This window comes from Macrobrachium nipponense, chromosome 3, assembly GCF_015104395.2.
Source record: "Macrobrachium nipponense isolate FS-2020 chromosome 3, ASM1510439v2, whole genome shotgun sequence".
Classification (NCBI taxonomy): domain Eukaryota; kingdom Metazoa; phylum Arthropoda; class Malacostraca; order Decapoda; family Palaemonidae; genus Macrobrachium; species Macrobrachium nipponense.
Window position 1 is genome coordinate 112,764,849 of NC_087202.1, and position 22,094 is coordinate 112,786,942.

The 22,094-nt window shown below is 38.4% G+C and overlaps 1 protein-coding gene across 4 annotated transcripts in view; it reads left to right on the forward strand.

The window, feature by feature from the left end:
• LOC135221975 (uncharacterized) overlaps nucleotides 1–22,094 on the forward strand; it is a 50,258-nt gene that overhangs the window by 3,648 nt on the left and 24,516 nt on the right. For 2 of the 4 annotated variants that reach the window (XM_064260060.1, XM_064260061.1), the window contains exon 2: nucleotides 6,662–7,220. The exons of 1 other annotated variant lie outside the window; for it this stretch is intronic. In XM_064260060.1, the coding sequence (XP_064116130.1) occupies nucleotides 7,053–7,220 (168 nt within the window). In that variant the 5' untranslated portion in view covers nucleotides 6,662–7,052. Of the gene's footprint in view, nucleotides 1–6,661; nucleotides 7,221–18,145; nucleotides 18,892–22,094 lie in introns of those variants that run through there. One more of the 4 variants, XM_064260062.1, reaches the window with a different exon arrangement.

Below are 22,094 nucleotides of genomic sequence, written 5' to 3' on the forward strand. Positions count from 1 at the left end.
CATGTCTTCTCGAGACAAAATCTTTGTTCAGACTGAAATCGGTGCGGAGATCGTTCATACTGTCTGAATAGTGTGTCTGGATCGATAATGATAATCGTTCAGAGCATGGGGGCCTTTAGTCAATTTTAGGGTAGACTAGTTATCGTCAATAAACTTTCTGTAAATCAAGAATGTCTTCTTAAGCAAATATGATCTTTAAAGTTTTCATGCCTTTAGGAAGCCAGTGAATATAAAGAATATGATAGCTTCGGGTAACGCCAAGGGTATCTTCATGTGATAAGTGTTGTCTTCATTAACTGTATATACTAAGAATTGCAGACTCACCTCTTTCTGAAACAGACCTTCGGTGCTTTCTGAAGCAGCAAAATCTTGCAGCAATGACTCGAAAACCTCAGCAGCCAGTGTCTGTATTCTAGGTCTCCAGATGCTGCTTCAACTCTCTCGTACAAATGTCTGAACACTGTACATTAGTATTTCTGATAGTCTCATTACCTGAATTTTTTTCCAGGTTTCTCTCCTTTCCTCTGTGATATTTTCCTGGTCATGGGGGTGAATAGTTTATAGCAGACGAAACTCCAAACACAAAGAGTGCAGCCCTTTCCTACGACCTAAGAAAAGACTGGGAGTCAGAACTGCTCGAGATCTGCTTGCTAATGGTTTCAAAGAGGACGTAGCTTGCTTGCTTCATGATGTCTAAATCTTGATTCTCTTATCATCAGGCACTGTCCTTGACTTATCTTTCTAGAATACTGGGGTTATCGGCTGTATATTTATTTTTAGCTGCTGTCAAATTTCATGTTCGTATCGGGTCTGTTTATGTTAAATTTCTTTAATAGAACTATTTTTCGTTTTAATTCCACGTTTCTTCATGAACTTAATCTTTCTGCTCTTGTTACTCCTTTTAACGCGTGTCCATTGATATGGGGTTAGTTTATTTAATTATTTTTAGTGGTCTTTTTTTTTTTTTCTTTTTCATTGTTATCCAGAGCTCTTGCTGTATAGCAACAGGAACGGTCCCTCCTCCCGGGATATGTGCAGTTGACTTTACTTGTTGAGGTATTGTTTTGTATAAGGAGTAGGAATCTCTGTTTATTACTAAAAGCCTTAGGAATTTAAACTACAGAGGCGATGGTTATTTTTGTCGTCTTCAAAAATTTTACTGACCAAAAACTTGTCAGATATTCACTTATGATTTTCTGTTTCATTGGAGAAGTGATTCTTTTAGATTATATTACTTTTTGACATAGGCCTAGATCGCCGGATTCATGAAGTGATTTTGACAACTATTACCATCTTTGCATTTACTACAAAAAATACTCGATAAGTTTGTTAATTTCTCTAATATAGTGAATATTTCTTACTGATACTTTCTTATGGAGAAAATGATTATTTATGAATTTCGTTCATTCTCGATTGTCGTAAAACACGGTGACTGCCTAGTGCCTATGTATGTGTGTGTGTTTGTATTATTATTTGATTTCCATAATAATTCGTATGACCGGTAAAACTATACACCTATGGTCATTTACAGCCGCTCCAAACTTTATAAAATCTGTCATCATTCGAGATTCATAGTTTTACTATCTTTCTAATTCATTATTTCTAACAAAATCATTTGCTCTAACTTGTCTTTAATGAAATATGTCCAATCTCCTACTAAAAACTCTGCAGCAGCAGCTACGTGTCTACTCTGTTGTGAACATTTCTGTGATCACTTGAAGTCTCAAAAAGTAAGACGTGTTGTGCAGGCTAAACTTGTACTGTACTTGAGAACTATTCTTCACAAGAAGTATGGCACGGTAGGGCACAGGAATGACAGTACATCTAGAGTACAATGTACACGCATAGAGATGTACTTTTACTATCACTGCTAGTAGGAATAGCAGCAGAAAACGCTACAGAATTACTTTAAATAACTCTGATACCTCCATATTTGTCAATATTATTCATAATTTCTCATTAACTGAATTAAAGACGAACAACTGGACAAATGATGCCAAGTTTAATGAAAGTTCATTTACAGTTTTGCTTAATAGTAGCAATTATAATAATAATAAAAACTGGACCAACGGACAGAAGAAACCTTATGCTCCAAAGGCACTAAAACGCAACTACAGGTTACAAAAGCAATCTATTTGACAGCTTGCTTTTGTGCTTCCAGATTTTGGTTTCTTCCTTCAAAGTTACCAGAGTCATTGTTCTTCACATCTGAAGAGTCGGGAAACAACAGGAGACTTTGCAGGAACTTGCAGTTGTTGAAAAGTAAGCCAGGATGAAAGACACAGAAGTGGCAGAAATTTATGAGTATACAGAATTTAAGGGTAGGGTCGTTAGGTCAGCAGGGTTTTATTATTATTTTTTTTTTTCACAGTCCTCCAATTCGACTGGGTGGTATTTATAGTGTGGGGTTCCAGGTTGCATCCTGCCTCCTTAGGAGTTCATCACTTTTATTACTGTGTGCGCCGTTTCTAGGATCACTCATCTGCATGAGTCTTGGAGCTATTTCAGCCTCTAGTTTTTCCAGATTCCTTTTCAGGGATCTTGGGATCGTGCCTAGTGTTCCTGTGATTATGGGTACAATTTCCACTGGCATATCCCATATCCTTCTTATTTCTATTTTCAGGTCTTGATACTTATCCATTTTTACATTTCTTTCTCATAAACTCTGGTGTCCCATGGTATTGCGACATCAATGAGTGATACTTTCCTCTTTGATTTTGTCAATCAACTTCACGTCTGGTCTATTTGCCCGTATCACCCTATCTGTTCTGATACCATAGTCCCAGAGGATCTTTGCCTGGTCGTTTTCTATCACTCCTTCAGGTTGGTGTTCTTACCACTTATTACTGCAAGGTAGCTGGTGTTTCTTACACAGGCTCCAGTGGAGGGCTTTTGCCACTGAATCGTGCCTCTTTTTGTACTGGTCCTGTGCAAGTGCCGGACATTCGCTTGCTATGTGGTTTATGGTCTCATTTTTCGTATTGCACTTCCTACATATGGGAGAGATGTTATTTCCATCTATCGTTCTTTGACATATCTGGTTCTTAGGGCCTGATCTTGTGCCGCTGTTATCATTCCTTCAGTTTCCTTCTTGAGCTCTCTCCTCTGTAACCATTGCCATGTGTCATCGCTGGCCAGTTCTTGAGTCTGTATCATGTATTGTCCGTGCATTGGTTTGTTGTGCCATTCCTCCGTTCTGTTTGTCATTCTCCTGTCTCTGTATATTTCTGGGCCTTCGTCTACTTTTATCAGTCCTTCTTCCCATGCACTCTTGAGCCACTCGTCATCACTGGTTTTCAGATATTGTCCCAGTGCTCTATTCTCGATGTTGACGCAGTCCTCTATGCTTAGTAGTCCTCTCCCTCCTTCCTTTCGTGTTATGTAGTCTGTCTCCGTATTTGCTCTTGGGTGTAGTGCTTTGTGTATTGTCATACGTTTCCTAGTTTTCTGGTCTATGTTGCGGAGTTCTGCCTTCGTCCATTCCACTATTCCTGCGCTGTATCTGATTACTGGTACTGCCCGTGTGTTTATGGCTTTTACCATATTTCCGGCTTTGAGTTTTGAGTTTTGACTTGACTTTCACATCTGAAGAGTTGGGAAACGACAGGAGACTTTGCAGAAACTTGCAGTGGTTGAAAAGTAAGCCAGGATATATTATTATTTTTTTTTTTTTTTTTTTTTTTTTTTTTTTTTTTTTTTTTTTTTTTTTTTTTTTTTTTTTTTTTTTTTTTTTTTTTTTTTTGTTTTTGCTCTATCAGTCCTCCAATTCGACTGGGTGGTATTTATAGTGTGGGGTTCCGGGTTGCATCCTGCCTCCTTAGGAGTCCATCACTTTTCTTACTATGTGTGCCGTTTCTAGGATGACACTCTTCTGCATGAGTCCTGGAGCTACTTCAGCCTCTAGTTTTTCTAGATTCCTTTTCAGGGATCTTGGGATCGTGCCTAGTGCTCCTATGATTATGGGTACGATTTCCACTGGCATATCCCATATCCTTCTTATTTCTATTTTCAGATCTTGATACTTATCCATTTTTTCCCTCTCTTTCTCTTCAACTCTGGTGTCCCATGGTATTGCGACATCAATGAGTGATACTTTCTTCTTGACTTTGTCAATCAACGTCACGTCTGGTCTGTTTGCACGTATCACCCTATCCGTTCTGATACCATAGTCCCAGAGGATCTTTGCCTGATCGTTTTCTATCACTCCTTCAGGTTGGTGCTCGTACCACTTATTACTGCAAGGTAGCTGATGTTTCTTGCACAGGCTCCAGTGGAGGGCTTTTGCTACTGAATCATGCCTCTTTTTGTATTGGTTCTGTGCAAGTGCCGGGCATTCACTTGCTATGTGGTTTATGGTTTCATTTTTCGTATTGCACTTCCTACAAAAAAAATGAAACCATAAACCACATATTATATATATACATATATATATATATATATATATAAGTGAGGCAGTTGTATTCATGTTTCATCGTACTATGGCGCTATTTGAATTTTTCTTTTGTTTTCCCACGTAATAATATATGATTGCGTAGTATGGTAGATCGTACAAAGTTTCAGTTTTTAGAGTAGATCTCGGAGCCCAAAAGTCTGGCCACCCCTGCTTTAAATAATAGAAGTGACCAAAATTGATAGACCATAATGTAATGAAATAAACTGGGAACGTGTATGACTAAGAGAGACTGATATAGAAGATCAGCGTGGGTTTAGACAAGGCAGAGGCTGAGCGAATCAAGTGTTTGTTGCGATACAGGTGTTTGAGAACCTGTCAAGCTGTAAAGAACTGATACTGGTAAATGTGGAGAGCGTCCAGAATTAGCTCTATGTTATGGAATGATGAGAGAAGTTAGGGAAAGGACAAATGCACAGAATAAGAAAATGAGAGGTGATGATGAAGTGCTAATTGGTGACGGCGAAGAAAGGATAATAAGGATAAATTCAGGATGGAGGAAAACTGAATGCCTTTAAGGACAGTTCTGTGATGGGAGCAGTTAACTCAAATAGGCATCCATAACTTAATGAACTATGTTAAGGTGAGAATAGACATTTGTCCCTGAATAATAAGAGCATGGATCTTTATAAGGGATTCGGAAGAAGGGAGTTTATAAGTAGCCATTAAAGTAAAAGATGGAATGTATGAAGCTGTTTCAGCCCACTCACCTTTGAGGGAGTAAAGAACAGGCACTGAATGCAAATGAACAATAAAGAGGCTAGCAAAAGTAAACAACAAAAATGATTAAAATGTAAATTTAGGGGATTTAGGAGCAATGAGTGTTAGATCAGATGGGCTAAATAGTATACCGTAAGTGCAAGAAATCGCACAAGATGAGAGAGAGTATGGGTGATAAACCATGGGCTATGGATGAACCCCTTTTTTGCAGTTAGTACATGATGTATATAACATATGTTGGGTTTTCCGCACAGGTGGTTCACAATAGATTGGGTAGATAAAAACGAATGTGGGAGTAGTAGTTGTTTTACTTCCTCTGTAGTACTTTCTGTTATAAAACATGGCTTATATATATATATATATATATATATATATATATATACATCGAGCAACGAATACATCGGTGGGGGTGTGGTTTAAAGCTTCACTGAGCGTGTTGGATTTGTTGGGTGCGATGGTTCGCGTCCGTGAGCCGACAGATCTGTTATCGACAAAAACATTTCCATTCGGGTAACATATATGAAAAATATATTAATTCCGAGGTAAAGCGAATTAGATATTAAAGGACATTATTTTGTAGCTCGATGTATGTATATGAATCACGGTAATGTGATATGACACATTATATATATATATATATATATATATATATATATAATATATATATATATTATATATATATATATAGATATATATTAATATATATATATCTATACATATATTATAATATTATAATATGATATATATGAGTGTGTGAGAGAGAGAGGGAGAGAGAGAGAGAGAGAGAGAAGATTAGATCGCTACGTCGCTTCGTGCATGATGGAATAATCATTTCCATTTAAATGACTCTGTAAACTCCATTTAGTTCCAGTGGGAACCTTTCAATACTTTTAGGATGGACATAAATGTTGCTTAGCCGTGCGACTGATATTTTCTGATTTCTATAGTGTTAGCCATGCAGAATATTTGAGATAGTTTTTTTTTCGTTGATTATGCATGAAAAAATGAAAGCAAAATGTATGTTGCATGCTAAAAAGTTGCCAGTTAGCTTGCATGTTACTTGGTTTTCCTCCGAATATCGTAGCAATAATCAGATGTCTATGATAGCTATGTGTTAATATAACAAGAGGCGCAATAAGAATGCTAAAATTAACTTTGTTATCCTTTCATAAACGTAATTAAGTTATAATTAACAATTTTCAAACCTTAAGCTCCTGGAGTGAGGCTAGTTGTGGGCGGAGTCACTTTTAGATTACATGCCACATCCCCTTTCTGGCAATCCAAGAGGAAGATTTCAGTATTTTTCGTTTAGTGTGATATGTAGATGATGGCCTTATTTAAGAATTTCCCGCATTGTTTATGATTTCAAATTATAAGTTCACATACGAAGTAGGATGCTGTGTTATTGGAAAACATATGTGTTGCTTACTGAAGCCACGCTCATAGCGATCTCACGCCTGTGAGTGATAAGTTCTGGTCTCTTCTGAACAGTCCTTTCTGAACCAGTGAGACCGAACCCGTCGTCCCCTGCGGCAGACTAACCAGAATACGCAAGAGAAAGGTCCGCTGCACGAAGCTGCTGTAATGGAACGTTTCGAGACCACAATGAAGCTGCGAAGCAGGTACCGGTGTACAGGTGGACTGGCCTAATTACTCCAGTCACCGGTTGACGTTCGGACTGTGTGGAAGTGTCAGTGGGAAGCAGCTGAAGAAGAACAACAACGTTTATAATTCGTTAAGCTACTTGCGAACACACATTCTTTTGTGACGCAGACCAGCCTACTTAGCCTGGCTTTTGTGATGGTGCACGACAAGTGCCCTTTGTGATAAATCGTGACATATGCATATTTGACAGACGTGACTTCATCAATCGTTCCCCAAGATGACTTCGGCGGATATAGGTATAATGGACTTCTTGTTTGAGAAGGACGATTCGTCCCCGAAGGGCCTCACCCTCAGTGGTGATGGATTTAAGAACATGATTTTTAGCTCTTCGGATAAGCTCGATTTGGATACGCCTGATATCAAGGAGGAGCTGGACTGGAAAATGGTGAGTTAACATGTTTAACGTAGTGTCTTTTTACCAATTAATTTATGATACCTAGCACAAGGCTTGTGGTAGGCGCATTTTTCTTTATATTTTAACACGTAATTTAAAGAGGCCTTTGTTGGTCACGAATATTTGTCTAGCCTTTTTGCCCCGTTAGCCTATTGTGCCCAGTTTCAATAACTACCTATATTTTAGGTTAGATGAAGGTTCTATAGCTTATAGTTATTTACATGTGCCTATTATAGTAACCATAACCAAGCTAACCGAAAACATTCAGATTGTAGGTGAAACTTCGTTTATGCCCATATTGAATTAAGATAAAATAAGTGTGTTACGAATATGTGCCCCAAAAGGTAAAAAGAAACCTTTGGGTGGGGTTAATTGCCCCACATGAAACTCTTGAGCAGGAAATTCTTTCCTCCATTAGGTAGTGTGTGGCTCACGGTCGAGTTGGCCCGGTCCACAACATATTTCGTCGAGTCTAGCCTAGTGTTGCTTCATTATCCATGGTTATTTAGACTTAACAGGCTGAAATGACAAGGAACTATGCGATTTACGCATTCTAGCGGTTGAATATCAGTGATGTGTGGGCAGGGAAGCAAAACATATGTCAACGTGCGTTTGGTGGCGTGCGTGACGGCCATGTGACGGCGTTGGGGGGCGAGCTAGTGAGTACTTTGACAGCCAGGCACCCACTCGGGCCTTCCCACACTTCCCCCATGAATGTTATTCCATCTTGTCTTGAAGATAATGATCCTCAGAGATTTGGTGGTCATTATCTTAAGTATATTTCAGCTCGCATTAAACGAAAAATGTGCCTCAGCTTTAATGATTACCATAGTTGACTGCTTTTCACAAAGCTTATTCAAGTGGTGAACTTATCAAATAAAATTGATTTCAACAGACATGATCACAAAAGCAGTCTTTTATCCCACAGAGTAATAAAAAAAAATGATAATCATGAACAGCAATTATTTATGCCGGCTTCAAATAGCGCTTGAACATTGAAAAGGGAAAACACACTTTCACTTCCATCCACTCAGATGTAGAACGTGGTTCCTTTGTTCCAGATTTTTAGTAGTTGTTTTTTAAGTCCTACATCGGAAAGGATCTTTTTAGGATATTCGTGTTATGGTTGCTACAATTGTTTTGTTACCAAATACTCCTCGTAGTTGTAATAATTTTGTGAGCAGGGTTGATGGCTGTAGTAGGGCAGTCGTTCAAGAGAGGAACAACATTCATTGTTTGTCAGATGTCATTTTTAACCCTTTCAAGAAAAACGTCTACATCCATGTAGTATATTGTTTGTAGAGTTAATGGAACAAAACGAAACATTCATCATTTACTTACAAGTTTCCTAATTATGATTAGGTCGTGTGTCCAGCCAGTCGTGAACCCTTAAAAGTTGTACATTTTATATATATTTAAAGTTGATTATTACGCCTTCTCATTGTTGTTATGCCTTCTCTTTGTTTATTATTCATGTATGCCATTATTAAAATCCTCTTCAGAATTTGTTACCCTGCCAGACAGTTTGCCCCTGCCCCCTGCAAAGCTAACACCATAACTAAGTTTGAACTTAGGACTTTCATAAAATCCTTGACTGAGTGATTTCATTTCATTAAATATTCTCTTAGATAGCTGGTATTTCCACGAACATAGCCACATTTTATCCAAGAAAACCTTAATTCATGTGTTAGATCCATTATATTACCTGCTGATGACATCATGTCTGTCAGGAATGTGTTCTCAGCCTTGTCAAAACACAATCTCTTCAATTTTAGTCACATTCACCATGAGCTTTCACATTTCCTCAAACATGCAATGCAAGAATTTCCATGCAATGATACAGTAGTTGTTGCTCAGGTTGCTGTGCATTGAAATCATCATGATGGATCGGTTCCCATAGTCTGCCCCATTTGGTAGCTGTTAGGAAATTTCTTCACTGAAGTAGGTGTATATAAACCCCTTGCCATTGCCTGATGTAAACCCAGGGTTGCAACTAGATCTGTTGTTTACGTTTAGATAAGAATATGCAAACAGGACCAGGAAAAGTTTTTAATATTACTCCTCACGATGAAAATATAATTAATTGTAATAATTTTCTATCTAGAAACTTCCCAACTGGGTTATCAAAAATCAAATGCCCTGTCTACTTTTACAACAGCTGAAATGGCTCAAGAATAGAAATTATTTTATTTGTACAATAATCACCAAGCTTCAATTTTTCATCATTTGTATATGTAACAGTAGTAGTCAACATAAAACAATTCCAAGGCTGATATACTTACTGTAGTACTTGCATGTACAGTACACATTTAATATATACATCATACATACATTCACACATACATATACATTTGTGTGTGTTGACTGACCTTGATATTAAAATACAGAATACTAGAGTTTCATTTTTCCTTGATCTTTTCATCTTTTCTTATGAAGCAACTCAGATATTTTAAATATGCTGATCATGGTTGCTTTCACATTTTATCTGTTGACTGAACGAGTCGTTAATTTTTAGCAAAATGAAAGTCTAATTTTCATGCTATTCAAAGAAAACTCGTCATGGCTATTAGCAGAAATGGACATATGTACAGAAGGGATAAAAATGGGCCATCTTATATAGTTTTCATACATGTTTTATCACAAAAGGAAGCTTCCCCTTGTAGTATATGGTTATCCTTCAATTGTTAGTGCATGTATGCATACATTCACAAAAAACTACCCAGCAAGATCATGAAAATGAGGATAGTACAAAACTATACAAAGACTGTCAGTGACTCTAAAGAAATCGACTTTGTAAGTTGAAGATTTAGTGGCTGCTAATTTTGAAATACGTATGTGTGACACAAGGGGCCTACAATGCATGCTTATGTATCTCCAGTAAAAATACCTCAACACATACTTTTTTTTAAGGACAAAGTCCAAATGTAGTATGTCATTTTTTTATACAAGCGAGTCCATTTTATTGCTTGGTCCCCTGCCCCCACCAGAGGTTATAGCTAAGGTAGCAGTTTAAACAAATTTAGTGATCCATTTTTAGTGTCTTGATGTCATCCAGAGGTCTGGTCAGTGCTGAACCTTATCATTGTCTTTGCTAATATTATGAGGTCAGATTTTCCCTTTATAGATTACATGTAAAGTGAACTCATATTGTCATTACTAGTTGAGCTGTAACCTTCAATGGAAAAACAGACCTCTGCAAGCTCAAGGTCCCAAGTGGAAAGCAGTCCAAGCTCAGAAAGAGCATGTGCACTCTGAAATTTCTGTGGTTCAACGACATGACTAGGAGGACTGGTCCCATATAGGTTTGAGTTGGTGTAGAATGCATAGAAAACTCTGGTATTGTTCTTCACAGAAGAAAGGAAAAGTTGTCAGAATTAACAGTGTGGTGTGTAGTACAGCCTTGGAAGATAAGATAGCTGAGGTTAGTCAGAATTATAATACATTTAAAGCACTCACAGTGAGCTTATTCAGCATTGTTGCCAAAGATTAATACACTAATATCTTGATTGTATACACCAATGTGTGATGCAAGTCGGCTGTTGAAGAAAAAACATGGGATCACTACATTAAAAACGTGGTAGAACAAAAGATCAAACTCATTTATAAATTTAGATTGGGCTTCAGAGCTGTTGAACTCACAATACTCTGATATTTTGTGCAATTGTTTTGCAGAAGTGAATTTGTGGTCAAGAGTAGCACTCAAAGTTCAAAATTCATTACATTTGTAAGTTGAAGAAATGCTTTTAATGAAGTGATCAGGGTAGGGAGAGGTGTCTAGTGTTCTTAATCTACAAACAGTTGTATATTTGAGGTTTGATAAGGTTCATCTTACCCCATCAATTTACACAATAGTATAACAAAATCTCTATTGAGAGGCCAACCAACTGTTGGTTTATACAATATAGTGTAGCTTCATCTGCATAAACAAGAGTTGGTTTTCAAGACCAAACCATGTACGTACTGTATGTATATGTACAGCATAATAAGTAAAGGCAGTGGGGAAAAACCATATCCAGAGAAGCACCAGATATTACACTTAAAACCACTGTAGCATGCATCACCAACTAGGCTACTTCTTGCAATCTGTTGTTGGATAAGAAAATCACCCGAAACTCATTTTTCTTAGGCTTGAAAACTGTAGTACTAAAGTCGAGATCAATTGTGTGAACTTCATGACTAGATTCAAGGCATTTTTGTATGTGCTTTCAAATTGAAGAACTATAACACAGCCACCTAGAATGGTGTTGGCTTCCCACCTCGGTGGTCGTGGGTTTGATTCTCGGCCATTCCATTGAGGAGTGAGAGATGTGTATTTCTGGTGATAGAAGTTCATTCTCGACGTGGTTCGGAAGTCACGTAAAGCTGTTGGTCCCGTTGCTGAATAACCACTGGTTCCACCTAGACCATGCAAAAGACAAACTGTAAACTGAGGAGGAAAGGATTATTTTAATACATAAGAGGGATTCAGGTGTGTTACTAGTAGACTAAAACTTAACTGCATAGAACTGAAAGCCTATTCTTAACTAAATAGAATTGAAAGCCCAAATTGGTTGAATTAGTTTTAGGAAAACTTGAATAGGGCATAATTATTTTCTCAATGCATTGCAGAGCTCATTGAAAAGATAGCCCCACTGCATGGGGTCAGACCATGCTTTGCCGTCTCATATGGTTCTTCAGGTCTCATTTTTTCAATCTCGTTCACAACTATTATGGTACTGTCTTTCTTTGCTGAAGTTTTAAGCTTTTAGTTGTTGGTTCTGTTGTTGTTGCTGGATGAGCATGCAGTTCAGTTGATGGAGATAGCTTCCCTATACATAGTATTGTTGATGTTCCATTTTAGTTTCTCCTCACTCGTGTTCGTGCACATCTACCTTGGTAGCATTATTTCTTTAATTGGCCTTTTATGTAGAGCTTTGATTTTAGTAAAAGAATAAAAAGTCAGCCACCCTCTAGAATATTTGTCCTGAGTATTTTTGCATCACATTTTTAAAATCTCTCAGGAATGCAAGAATTGATATTGGTTTTTCCTCATCCCTCTACAAGCAAAGGATATAATTGGCTTCCTAGTAAGTTTTACAAAATCCATTGTCTGGTTCCACTTCAGTGATGAAGAATTTGATGTCTCAGGCAGATCAGAATACTGGGTCTTGTGAATGCTTTGATTGCACCTAACTCCTCAGCAGGTACAGTCCTTGTTGTCAGTTGATATGTCAGAACGTATAGTAGTTTGAATAAGTTCATTTGTTATGTCAGGCCAGGTTGTTTTATTATTTGGCTGGATATTTGGTCTGCCTATTATATGTAATTTTTCTTCTGTTGATCATTAATCTATCTTGTAATTTTTCTTCTGTTGATCTCTAAACATGTCTTGAATAGTATATCCTAATGTTGCTACTTGGGACAGTTTCTGCAAAGCTGGAAACTTTTGCATCAGTCTTTTAGTAGTAACTTTGAGCATTCTCACATTTCCATCAGATGGTAGCATAGTTTGGGTAAGCCCAGGAAAGATCTTCTAAATTTTAATTGTGTAGTAAAACACAAACAGACATGGTCCAATTTAGTTTATAGCAATTATTTGACCATGAATGAAATTTGCTTTACTGTAGTTTATCTTCAAAGTCGTTTTAAAAGAAATTAGTAGTTCTGGGACAGTCCTGCATCATAAGAACATTAAGCTTTCAGGTTTCTATCTTGAGATGTGGCTGTTAGTAATTACTCTTAATTTTATTGACAAAAGAGTTGTGACAGTTTCAATTACATTTACAAATCAGAAGAACCTTAAAAATTATGGGAAGTTGGTTTAAGATATTCTCAGGATTTACTTATGTTGATTTGAAAATTGGGAAATGGGAAACGAATTCTGAATTTCCAAGTCACCAAACTTGACTGCCGTGCTAAAGCTGTGTTTGGAATCCATGCAAATTAAATGCATACCCTGTCGGATGGTTAATCATAAAATTACCAAGTGTACCCACAGTTTGGAAGTATTTCAGATTATTTCACTGTGGTGTGGTGAGAATTGCCTCAGTAGGTTCTCCCATTTCAATGTTATATACACATTCTGACAAGAGTACTGACCTTCCTCCCTCTCTACCTCCATCCATCCAGTAAATCCATCCCTCCTCCCCCATCATCATTTTTTCTCCACCTGCATCTTTCAATATTTGGGTGGTAACAGCTAAACATGTATCATATACCTCATTCACTCCTGAGGTCAATAGAGGGGTAATGGATTTTTATGGAATGTGCCCTTATTTTCCCCTCGTCACATAGAGAGACTGAACACTCGTCATATATTCATGGGCTGAAGGTGATACCACTTGTGTTACAAGGCCACCGATTTTGAATGAATTGCTCTATTTACTAACCGTATTTCCAATTTCTTTTTAGCTGGTACGTATATGGTGCAATCTGTAAATCCTGAATGAAAGAAAATTTCGTCCTTGCTATTAGCATAAAGTAATTAAAGTGAGTCCTGCTATGAATTTGAATAATGTTGCTATTACATCTCATGCTTTGAGAGCAGTATATTTTATAAATGGTATCAGTAGATAAAATGGCCAATTTGTTGTGACTTAGGTGATTTGTTAATGTCACTGGTGTTCATTTTTATTCCCTCTACTCGTTTTTACTGTCTTAGCTGCATTACTGTATTTACTTTCACTTGAAAAGGAGCTTAGTATGGTTCAAAACTGGAGTGATTATTTTAGATTAAAGGATGCTGTAAATATTCATCCAGAAAAATAACTAGGTAGATGCTTTACCCTACCATGGAGGATCTGCCGAAGTGGTGATGATTGAAAACAGGGCCATGCTCAAATTAATGTATTATTTAAGAGGGTCTCAAATAATAAATGACACAGAACCTCTTATCATTGTCAGTACATGTCATGTCTGAAGCCACAAAAGCAAACAGAAAACGTACTATTGTACTGCACTATACTGTGTTGATATTAATCGATAACTGTAAACAAAAAGTAATTGCTTTGTTTAAACAGAATTCCTGATGATGTAATTGATCATGTTTTACCCTAGAATAAGTCCGATGATGACATCGTCAAGTGAAAAAGATAAATTTCAGGAGTGTAAAAAATATCACATTTTGTGTAATGCTAGGGTGGATAATGTATCAGAAAGTATTCAAACTAAAGTCAAAGGGATTTCCCAGTGCCAGTGAAATTATCAACAGTAAAGCATATTTACCACAAGTTTATGATAATTCAGTTGTTCAATATATGTAGTAGTTGTCTTATCAGAGTATACCTACTGTAGCTGTTTGAAATTGGATGTGATCAGAAATAGTTACGTATATCCCGTGTCACACTTGGAAACTGTTCACTTACGATTCACTTACGATGTGGTAAGGGGCAATACTGTTGCTCCACAGAGACATGATGAACTGTTACATTTAGTGTCACTGATTTGACAGTAATATATAAACATTTGTGGTATCTTGAATGTGGGTGTCAGCATCTCGTAATTATAACAAGGGTACTTGCTTGTCATACTTTGATCTCATTTGGTACCACATTGAACATTGAGGTATGTTGAGAGAGTAAATGCATTGTGAACAGTTGAATTGTCAATTGTGTAGGGAATACAGAAGTTGTATTGTGCAATAGTGCAGTATTTAAGTGTTTGAAATTTGAAAATTTGATTATGTGGCTGAGGTAATGCAGAGTGCAAGGGAATGTGATTAGGTTTCCAACCAGAAAAAGTTGTGCAAGAATTTTCCTTTTGTAGTGAGGCTTGACTTTGTGTCCACCTATACAAGAACTTCCATTCTGTAGGCCACATTCGTAAATGCACAAGGTCAGATTCGAGGAGCTGGACGATGGAGATGTTGCCTTGTTGCTTGGGAATGGCAGTGAATTGCTGACCAAGAAGTGGATGGAGGAACTTAAGTAGGAGTATGCAGAACATGAAGATTTTCGGGGAGGATTTGGCAAGAGAGCCAAAGATGTTAAAATTCAGAAGTCTGTGGTATTCTTTTATGATTTGAGGATGCTACTAATTTCATGAAAGGAGTCATTGATATTCTAAGAAGGGCACTGCAGTCTCGACAGTTCATGCAACAACCTTGAAGCTCTCTCCACTTCCTCCTCTGCTTTGCATTCCAAGATGTCTATTTTAGGTGCCTCTCCAAGTCCCTCGTAAGTAAGTGCATCCACCATCATCTCTGAGAGATGCCTTTCCTTCACTCCAGTTGGCTTGTCACTCACTCACACTCCAGTCCCCTTTGTTATCAGCCCCGTAGGAGGCTAGTGCCTTCAGTGCACCTCGTTTGGTGCAATGTAGGCATTACCTGGGTCCTTTACAACGTTCTATCAGCCCCGAGCTGCAATTCCTTTCATTCCTGTTACTGTACCTCCATTCATATTCTCTTTCTTCCCTCTCACTTTCTCCCCTCTTCCAGAAGTTGATTCATAGTGCAATGACATCGTCTTCCTCCTGGTACACCTTTCAAACCTTTTTGCTGCTCCGGTCGAGCGCAGAATTGACTTCATAGGTTCCTGTGTTTGACTTTTGGCATAAATTCTTTATTCTATTCTTGTCATCAGAGCTTACTGCTTTCTACGATGACAGCTGACTTTTACCACATTGCACTCTGTAAGGAAAGTGGAAAGGAGATTGTTTTTCACCAAGATTTGACCCAACTTTGTTAATTTCACCTTTGTTGAATTTGATCAGTGACCAAATTATGCAGAGTAGTGCGGATTTGTCATAGGTTTTCAAAATAGTCTCAAATTGTTTTGCAGCTGTATGTTTTTTTTTTTATTGTTAGAAAATTCGAATATATTAACCTACATGATAGATAAATTAGTATAAGGTCATGGAATAGTTGGCTTGCGTTGGCATGGCCTACAACACTTTGGCGTATAAACCTATTTTCCCCCAAGAAGAAGGTAACATTGATGTGATTTTTCTCATTATGACAGGTCCTCGTGGAATGCATTCCATATGTATGTTAGTAGAGCCTTAATGTATGTAAATGTTAACAATGATACTTTTAGGATGAGGTCACTTTAGAGTATGAGAGGGTCCTGTTACCGGCTAATAGAACTGTGGATTATCAGGTTCGTAGAAGTTGTCACACATGTTTCTGCAGTCAGCATTGGTCAAGGGAAAAGGAGCAACTGATGAGTGGTCAGCACCTGTTTAAACTACTTTCATAAACAGGCCATGGATATGGTTATCTCTAACCAGTATGGATTTCTTTGGATTAGAAGATTTTTCAATAAATCTGGGGAGTACCCTGTATAATACCTCTGATGGAGTCTTCTTATTTTTAAATATCCGTCGGTTGCCAGTTAACCTTGAATTTAAATGCCTTGTACCCTTGCGCTTAGAATTCATGGGATCAGGTTTGAATTTTAACTAGGTTTGGGTTGCGTTATGTGTGTAGATGTCCTCTCTCTCTCCTCTCTTTTTCTTGTGTATTGAGCTGCGTCATCACTTTAAATAATACTGGTATATCAGTTTTTCTTAGTGTAATGGAAGTAGTTTTTATCAGTCTGTTGCTAACGTAGAGCACGACATAGTCTAAAATGAGTTAGGCCTATTTGAGTGTTGGAAACTCCCGCCCATCAGCAGATCTGATGAGAAAAGCAACGGAAGAAGAGTACGTACACATCTTTTTTGTAATGGGAATTATGGCTTCATGACGTCGTGTAGTTTTCCGAAAGGAATTCTTACTAGAATGGAGTTATGTGTTTTGCGCACTTGAACTTGGAAAGAAATTACAGGATGACGGATGTTTTTGTTTTGTAAAATCAGGGGAAGTGATCCAGTGCTGTTCTCAATATGATATCTTATCTCGTAAAATGGCGTAGCACAGGTGTTGATGTTTACGACGTTAGTCGTCCAATGCTCATTTAGGCATGTAGTTGTACCGGATATGTCACTGGCGTGGGTTTTTGTTTTCCACGGTTTGCCTCGTACTGCTTTCTCTCGTTGATATAATATGAGGTGGAATTGGTATGATTTAGGAACATCGAAATCACGTTCACGAAACTTAAAACGAACTCGTTACGTTTGTTTTGTTGCGAGGTTTCGTTACTAGTAACAGCATTAAAATGGAAGCACTTCTAAATCTAGGTTACTCAACATTTAACCTGGTCAGTCTTGTTAAGTTGTTCACGGGAATTTCCGTGGACTTCCTACTCTTCTTAAAGGTCCGTCGTAGAGTTGGTTTTGTTGAAATGAAGAAATTTACATCCTGAATAGAGAGGGTGCAAATGCTGGTTCCTTGCTTTTAAAATGTGCAGTCCAAGTTCGCCGAACGGTGTCTGGTTTTGAAGGAAGTTCTTGGAATTCTTCTCTCTGTCTCAGCCACCTCAGGAAAATCAAGGAAGTAAAGCTGGGCCGGGGAAGGAAGCTCTTGCAGTGAAGTAAGTCTTTTGGGGCCAGTGCTGACGAGGCTGCTCCCTTTTGGATTTCGGTTGACGTTTCGACATGGCTTCGTCTTGGGTGACCACTTTTCTTTGACGTCGTATGTCCAAAGTTGAGAGTAGTAGTATTTTTTCTGTCTATGAGCAGGTAGAAGTTTTGTCTCTTGATTCATAAATGTGGCAGGAGGTAAGGGTAGACATCATTCGTACATTGTGAATAGTCGGATCGTCATGGGAACTGATAAGAGGAGAGGAACGATTCGAGTAGGTTCAGGCGTGATTATCAGACCCCTATTTACAGGCGCATCGGTGGTCTCCCAGGCTCAGCCTACCCATCTCTCCCTCCCGTTTTTACCCCGTCTGCTGGTTTTATCGTTTCTTCCCCGACGCCTCACACACACGCACACACACACACCGGTTCGTTGCGTATACTCGGGTCCCGGACTCCCGGTATGCACCCCCGGGCCCAGCACATCCCATAAGGCTGAGGTCTGCGGCCCACGATTTCGTTATTCACCTGTAGGTCGTGTAGCTTGTCGGACGGACCCGTGCACGTACTCCCGAGAGCCGGCGAAACTCGCGTTTGAGTCTTTCATAGCGTTACTCCATCTGATAAGAAATGGTTTTATTCCGGTGCTCATGAGTGATTTGCTGATCAGTTCCAATTGTGGACCGACGAAAAAAAAAGTTAATTCGTAGTCGAAAAAAATACTAGAAACTACTTGTTCGCTCTTGAAGGAGGAGGTTTAAGAGGTTTTGTTGACCACTGATTAGACCAAGTTGGAACTCTGGTAGGACTTTGCTCTCTGGACTCCTTTGGCCGCATTGTGATAACAGTCGATGAAAGTAAGAGTGCCAGTATATGGTCTGTGTTTATTGTGCAAAAGTGTTCCGAATTAAATGTAACTTTTTAATAAACACCCTTACTTTGGTGATTTGTGCGGTGGCCAAACGACTGTTGACGTCAGTGCAGTAACTGAAATACCAGAATTGGTTCTCGATTAAATATAAATTTGCCTTGGAAAAGCAAGTGCAACTGGGAAATCACGAACTAAATTTAATCTCTCACGAAGTAAAAATTTCGAGACATCATTTGCTCGATCAGTCTGAAAAAAAAAAACCTGTTCTATAATTTCTTCCTCGAGAGAGGTAGGAAGATTTTCCCGAGTCACGATTTAAATTTCTCCGATCTGCGGAAAAAAAAAATAAGTGGCGAGAAAGTTTATACAGTATTAGCGATGAACGCTCAAGACTTTTGTGAATTACTTATGGTAGGTATTTTAAATAGTTTTTCCTGCTTCTATGGATAATTTAATTTACAAAATGGCTTCTTATTATAATTATAGTACAAGATTGGAATTTTTTTATGCAGTACTTGTGTTTATGGGGTTTTTCTATTGTAATTTGAACGAAAACCTGTTGATGAGAGGGTATGAAATTGTGTACATAGGTGGCCGGAAATCGGGAATTTGAAGAATGTATCCTGTATAGTAAGAGAACTGAAAGGACGACTCTGTGGTAGCCTACTTGGGAGAAAAGTGAAGATAGGTTCCACGGGGAATTTCTCTCTATCTCAAATAGGTACTACCCATCGCTTTTGGTAGTGTTCCGTCGACAGAGATTTATTTTTTTCCTACTTCGCTGAAGTCGTCGCTCCTGAACGAGGATGTTTTAGGAAAATGCAAGCCGGTTAGCCACACCCCCCCCCCCCCACCCACCGCATATTTTTTTTTTCTTTTAGAAAAATATTACATATTTCCATAAGTAAGATACTACAAAATATGACAAATATATACCTACAATATTTACAAATCACCATGGATTTTTACAATTATTAACTAGGCTTTAAAACGTTTTTTTAAACACTAGGTAATAAATGTAGTATTACTTACAAAATTAATATTGGCTACTCAGAAACAGTAATTAATGTACATTTTTCTGAAAGAGTACATTAATTACTGTTTTTGAGTAGCCAGTATTAATTTCGTAAGTAATACTACAATTATTACTTACCGCATATCCAGATCCGTGAAAGAACCCTTGTTCAGAAATTGGCCATAGCCTGACAGCGGCTGTTTTTGCTTACGTGGAAGCCATATCGGTAGTACGGAGGGGCAATCTTGCATGCATTCTTACTTCTGGGATGCTTAGACAGGCTTTTTTTTTCTTTCTTTCTTTCTCACAGCAGCTGCTACGCAGTCAATCCGGTATTCAATAAATGTCCTCCTCCATCCAACGACTGAAGAAGTTATTCTCTTTTCCTAACCGCTTCAATAGTCTAAGCCATCATTTCATCTATGGTAGTGTTATTTCAACCTTACGACATCTTTGTTACGGCTCTTTGCCTCACATTCTAATCCTGTTCTGAAAATAGCAAGAAGACAGTTCAGCAGGTTTCATAGTTTTCAAGACCCGTTTAACAGCACACTTCACTTCCCGTAATGAAAAGGTAGATAATCCTTTTTGGGCTTTTGCTTCATGATAAAGGAATTTGATTAACTCGTGTTACCCAAGAGGTTAGTATTTGTGAAATGTCAGTAAAGTATTTCTTATCTGGGCGAAAACTGAAATAAGGGGCTTGTACTCGACGTGTAGGTAGGGGTCAAATTAAGTTTGGATAGGAAGTGAGACTAGCCATGTCAGTGGATAGGAAGTAAGGCTAGCCGTGTCATTGGATAGGAAGTGACACTAGCCATGTACTAAGTCTCTGCTCGTAACTTTAGGATCGGAGACTGTTCAGAATGAGAGGTATATACATGTGCCTTATACGTAGTTATGTCTGTGACTTTTTGTAATGCAGAAATTGTAATTGTTGATATTTTTACACATGACAAAGCCCCTTGTATCAGGGGTTATTTTGAGGAGTGACAGTCTTGAGTAGGCAGAAAAGTTAAGTTTTTCTGTTCACAACAAAATGCAGAGGTTGCATAAGCTCTTTGTTTAGGGTCAGCAGACGTGATCTTGGGTCAAGGTTGAAGGAAGTGTTTGTTGGACATCTTTATTGTTCAGGCATTCTACAGGTTCCCGTCTTGAAGTATAAGTGGCGTAGAGAATTCTACTTGCTCTCTTCTTTGAAATAAAGGTGGTGAAGGGAATTCTACATGCTCTAACCTTAGAGTAAGATGATGTAGGATATTTTACGTGCTCTTATCTTAGAGTATAGGTGCTGTGTGGAATTCTACATGCTCTCATCTTTTAAATGTAGGTATTTTAGGTAATTCTAAATGCTCTCATCTTAGTGTAAAGGTGATGTAGGGTATTCTACATGCTCTCATCTTTTGAATATAGGTGCTGTATGGAATTCTACATGCTCTCATCTTTTGAATATAGGTGCTGTATGGAATTCTACATGCTCTCATCTTTTGAATATAGGTGCTGTATGGAATTCTACATGCTCTCATAATAAGTAAAGGTGGTGTAGGGTTACTTGGCCAGTAGGCCTCGGAGAGAGAGAGAGAGAGAGAGAGAGAGAGAGACTGGAATTAAAAGACCGAATAGGTTTCGTTTTCTTTAGGGATTTTATGCGAGAATCACTCACTCACTATGTTCGTTGAATGAAGGTAATGCCGTCATTGTAACTCATGTGGTGCACTGTAGGCGTTACTAAAGGGCATTAGTGTCCCTTTGGCCCCTTGCTGCACCCACTTTTACTTTAATTCTATTCTCACTTCTTTTCTTGTCTTGCTGTCTAACTTTAACTGCCTCGTAATGGCTTTGCTCTACAGCTTATAAATCTGTGAAGGACACATTAAAATACATACTTTTAATTTTCTCACGTAGCGAGGGTAGTGCCGTCGGTGTACCTCGAGTGGTGCACTGTAGGCATCCTTTGCAACTTGCCTTCTGCCCCCAGCTGCAACCGCATTCATTGCTTCTACTGTGCCTCCGTTCATATTCACTTCCTTCCATCCTCTCCAAATATTCGCTCCCTGCGAACTGTGCATTGGTTCAGTAATACGGAGAACTAGATCCTAGTCTTCCAAGGAACTACAACTGCATATTGGAAGGGATGTAGAGTCTTGCATCACACTTAAAAGGAGCTTATGCACTGAATTTGCCAAGACTGGATGACGGTCTTCTGAAAAGTCAGTAACAGAGAGAGAGTGACGTTATCTGGGGCACAAAAATGAAATTCAAAGAGGTGTAGGTGAACTTTTTCATCCTTAACTCTGTGATACAAAAGCTGAATCATTGTAACTTAGAAAAGGTCAGAGTTACTAGCAGGATTAATAGAGTACAGGGTTAGACCGCTTCTGACCAAAATGGGACATTCTCGCGCATGACGTCACGTGGCTGATCTGACTGAGGTTCGGGTCAAAAATATTCACCAGTCCGTATTTGACCCCACCAGAGTGAAGAACAAGGAAACTATCTTCCAGTACCTGGAGATTAACGGGGACCTCTCTCACACAAGGTCGTGAAAGAGATAGGTGATGGGTTTGGGCAAACAATTCCCATAATGACCCTTGATTTA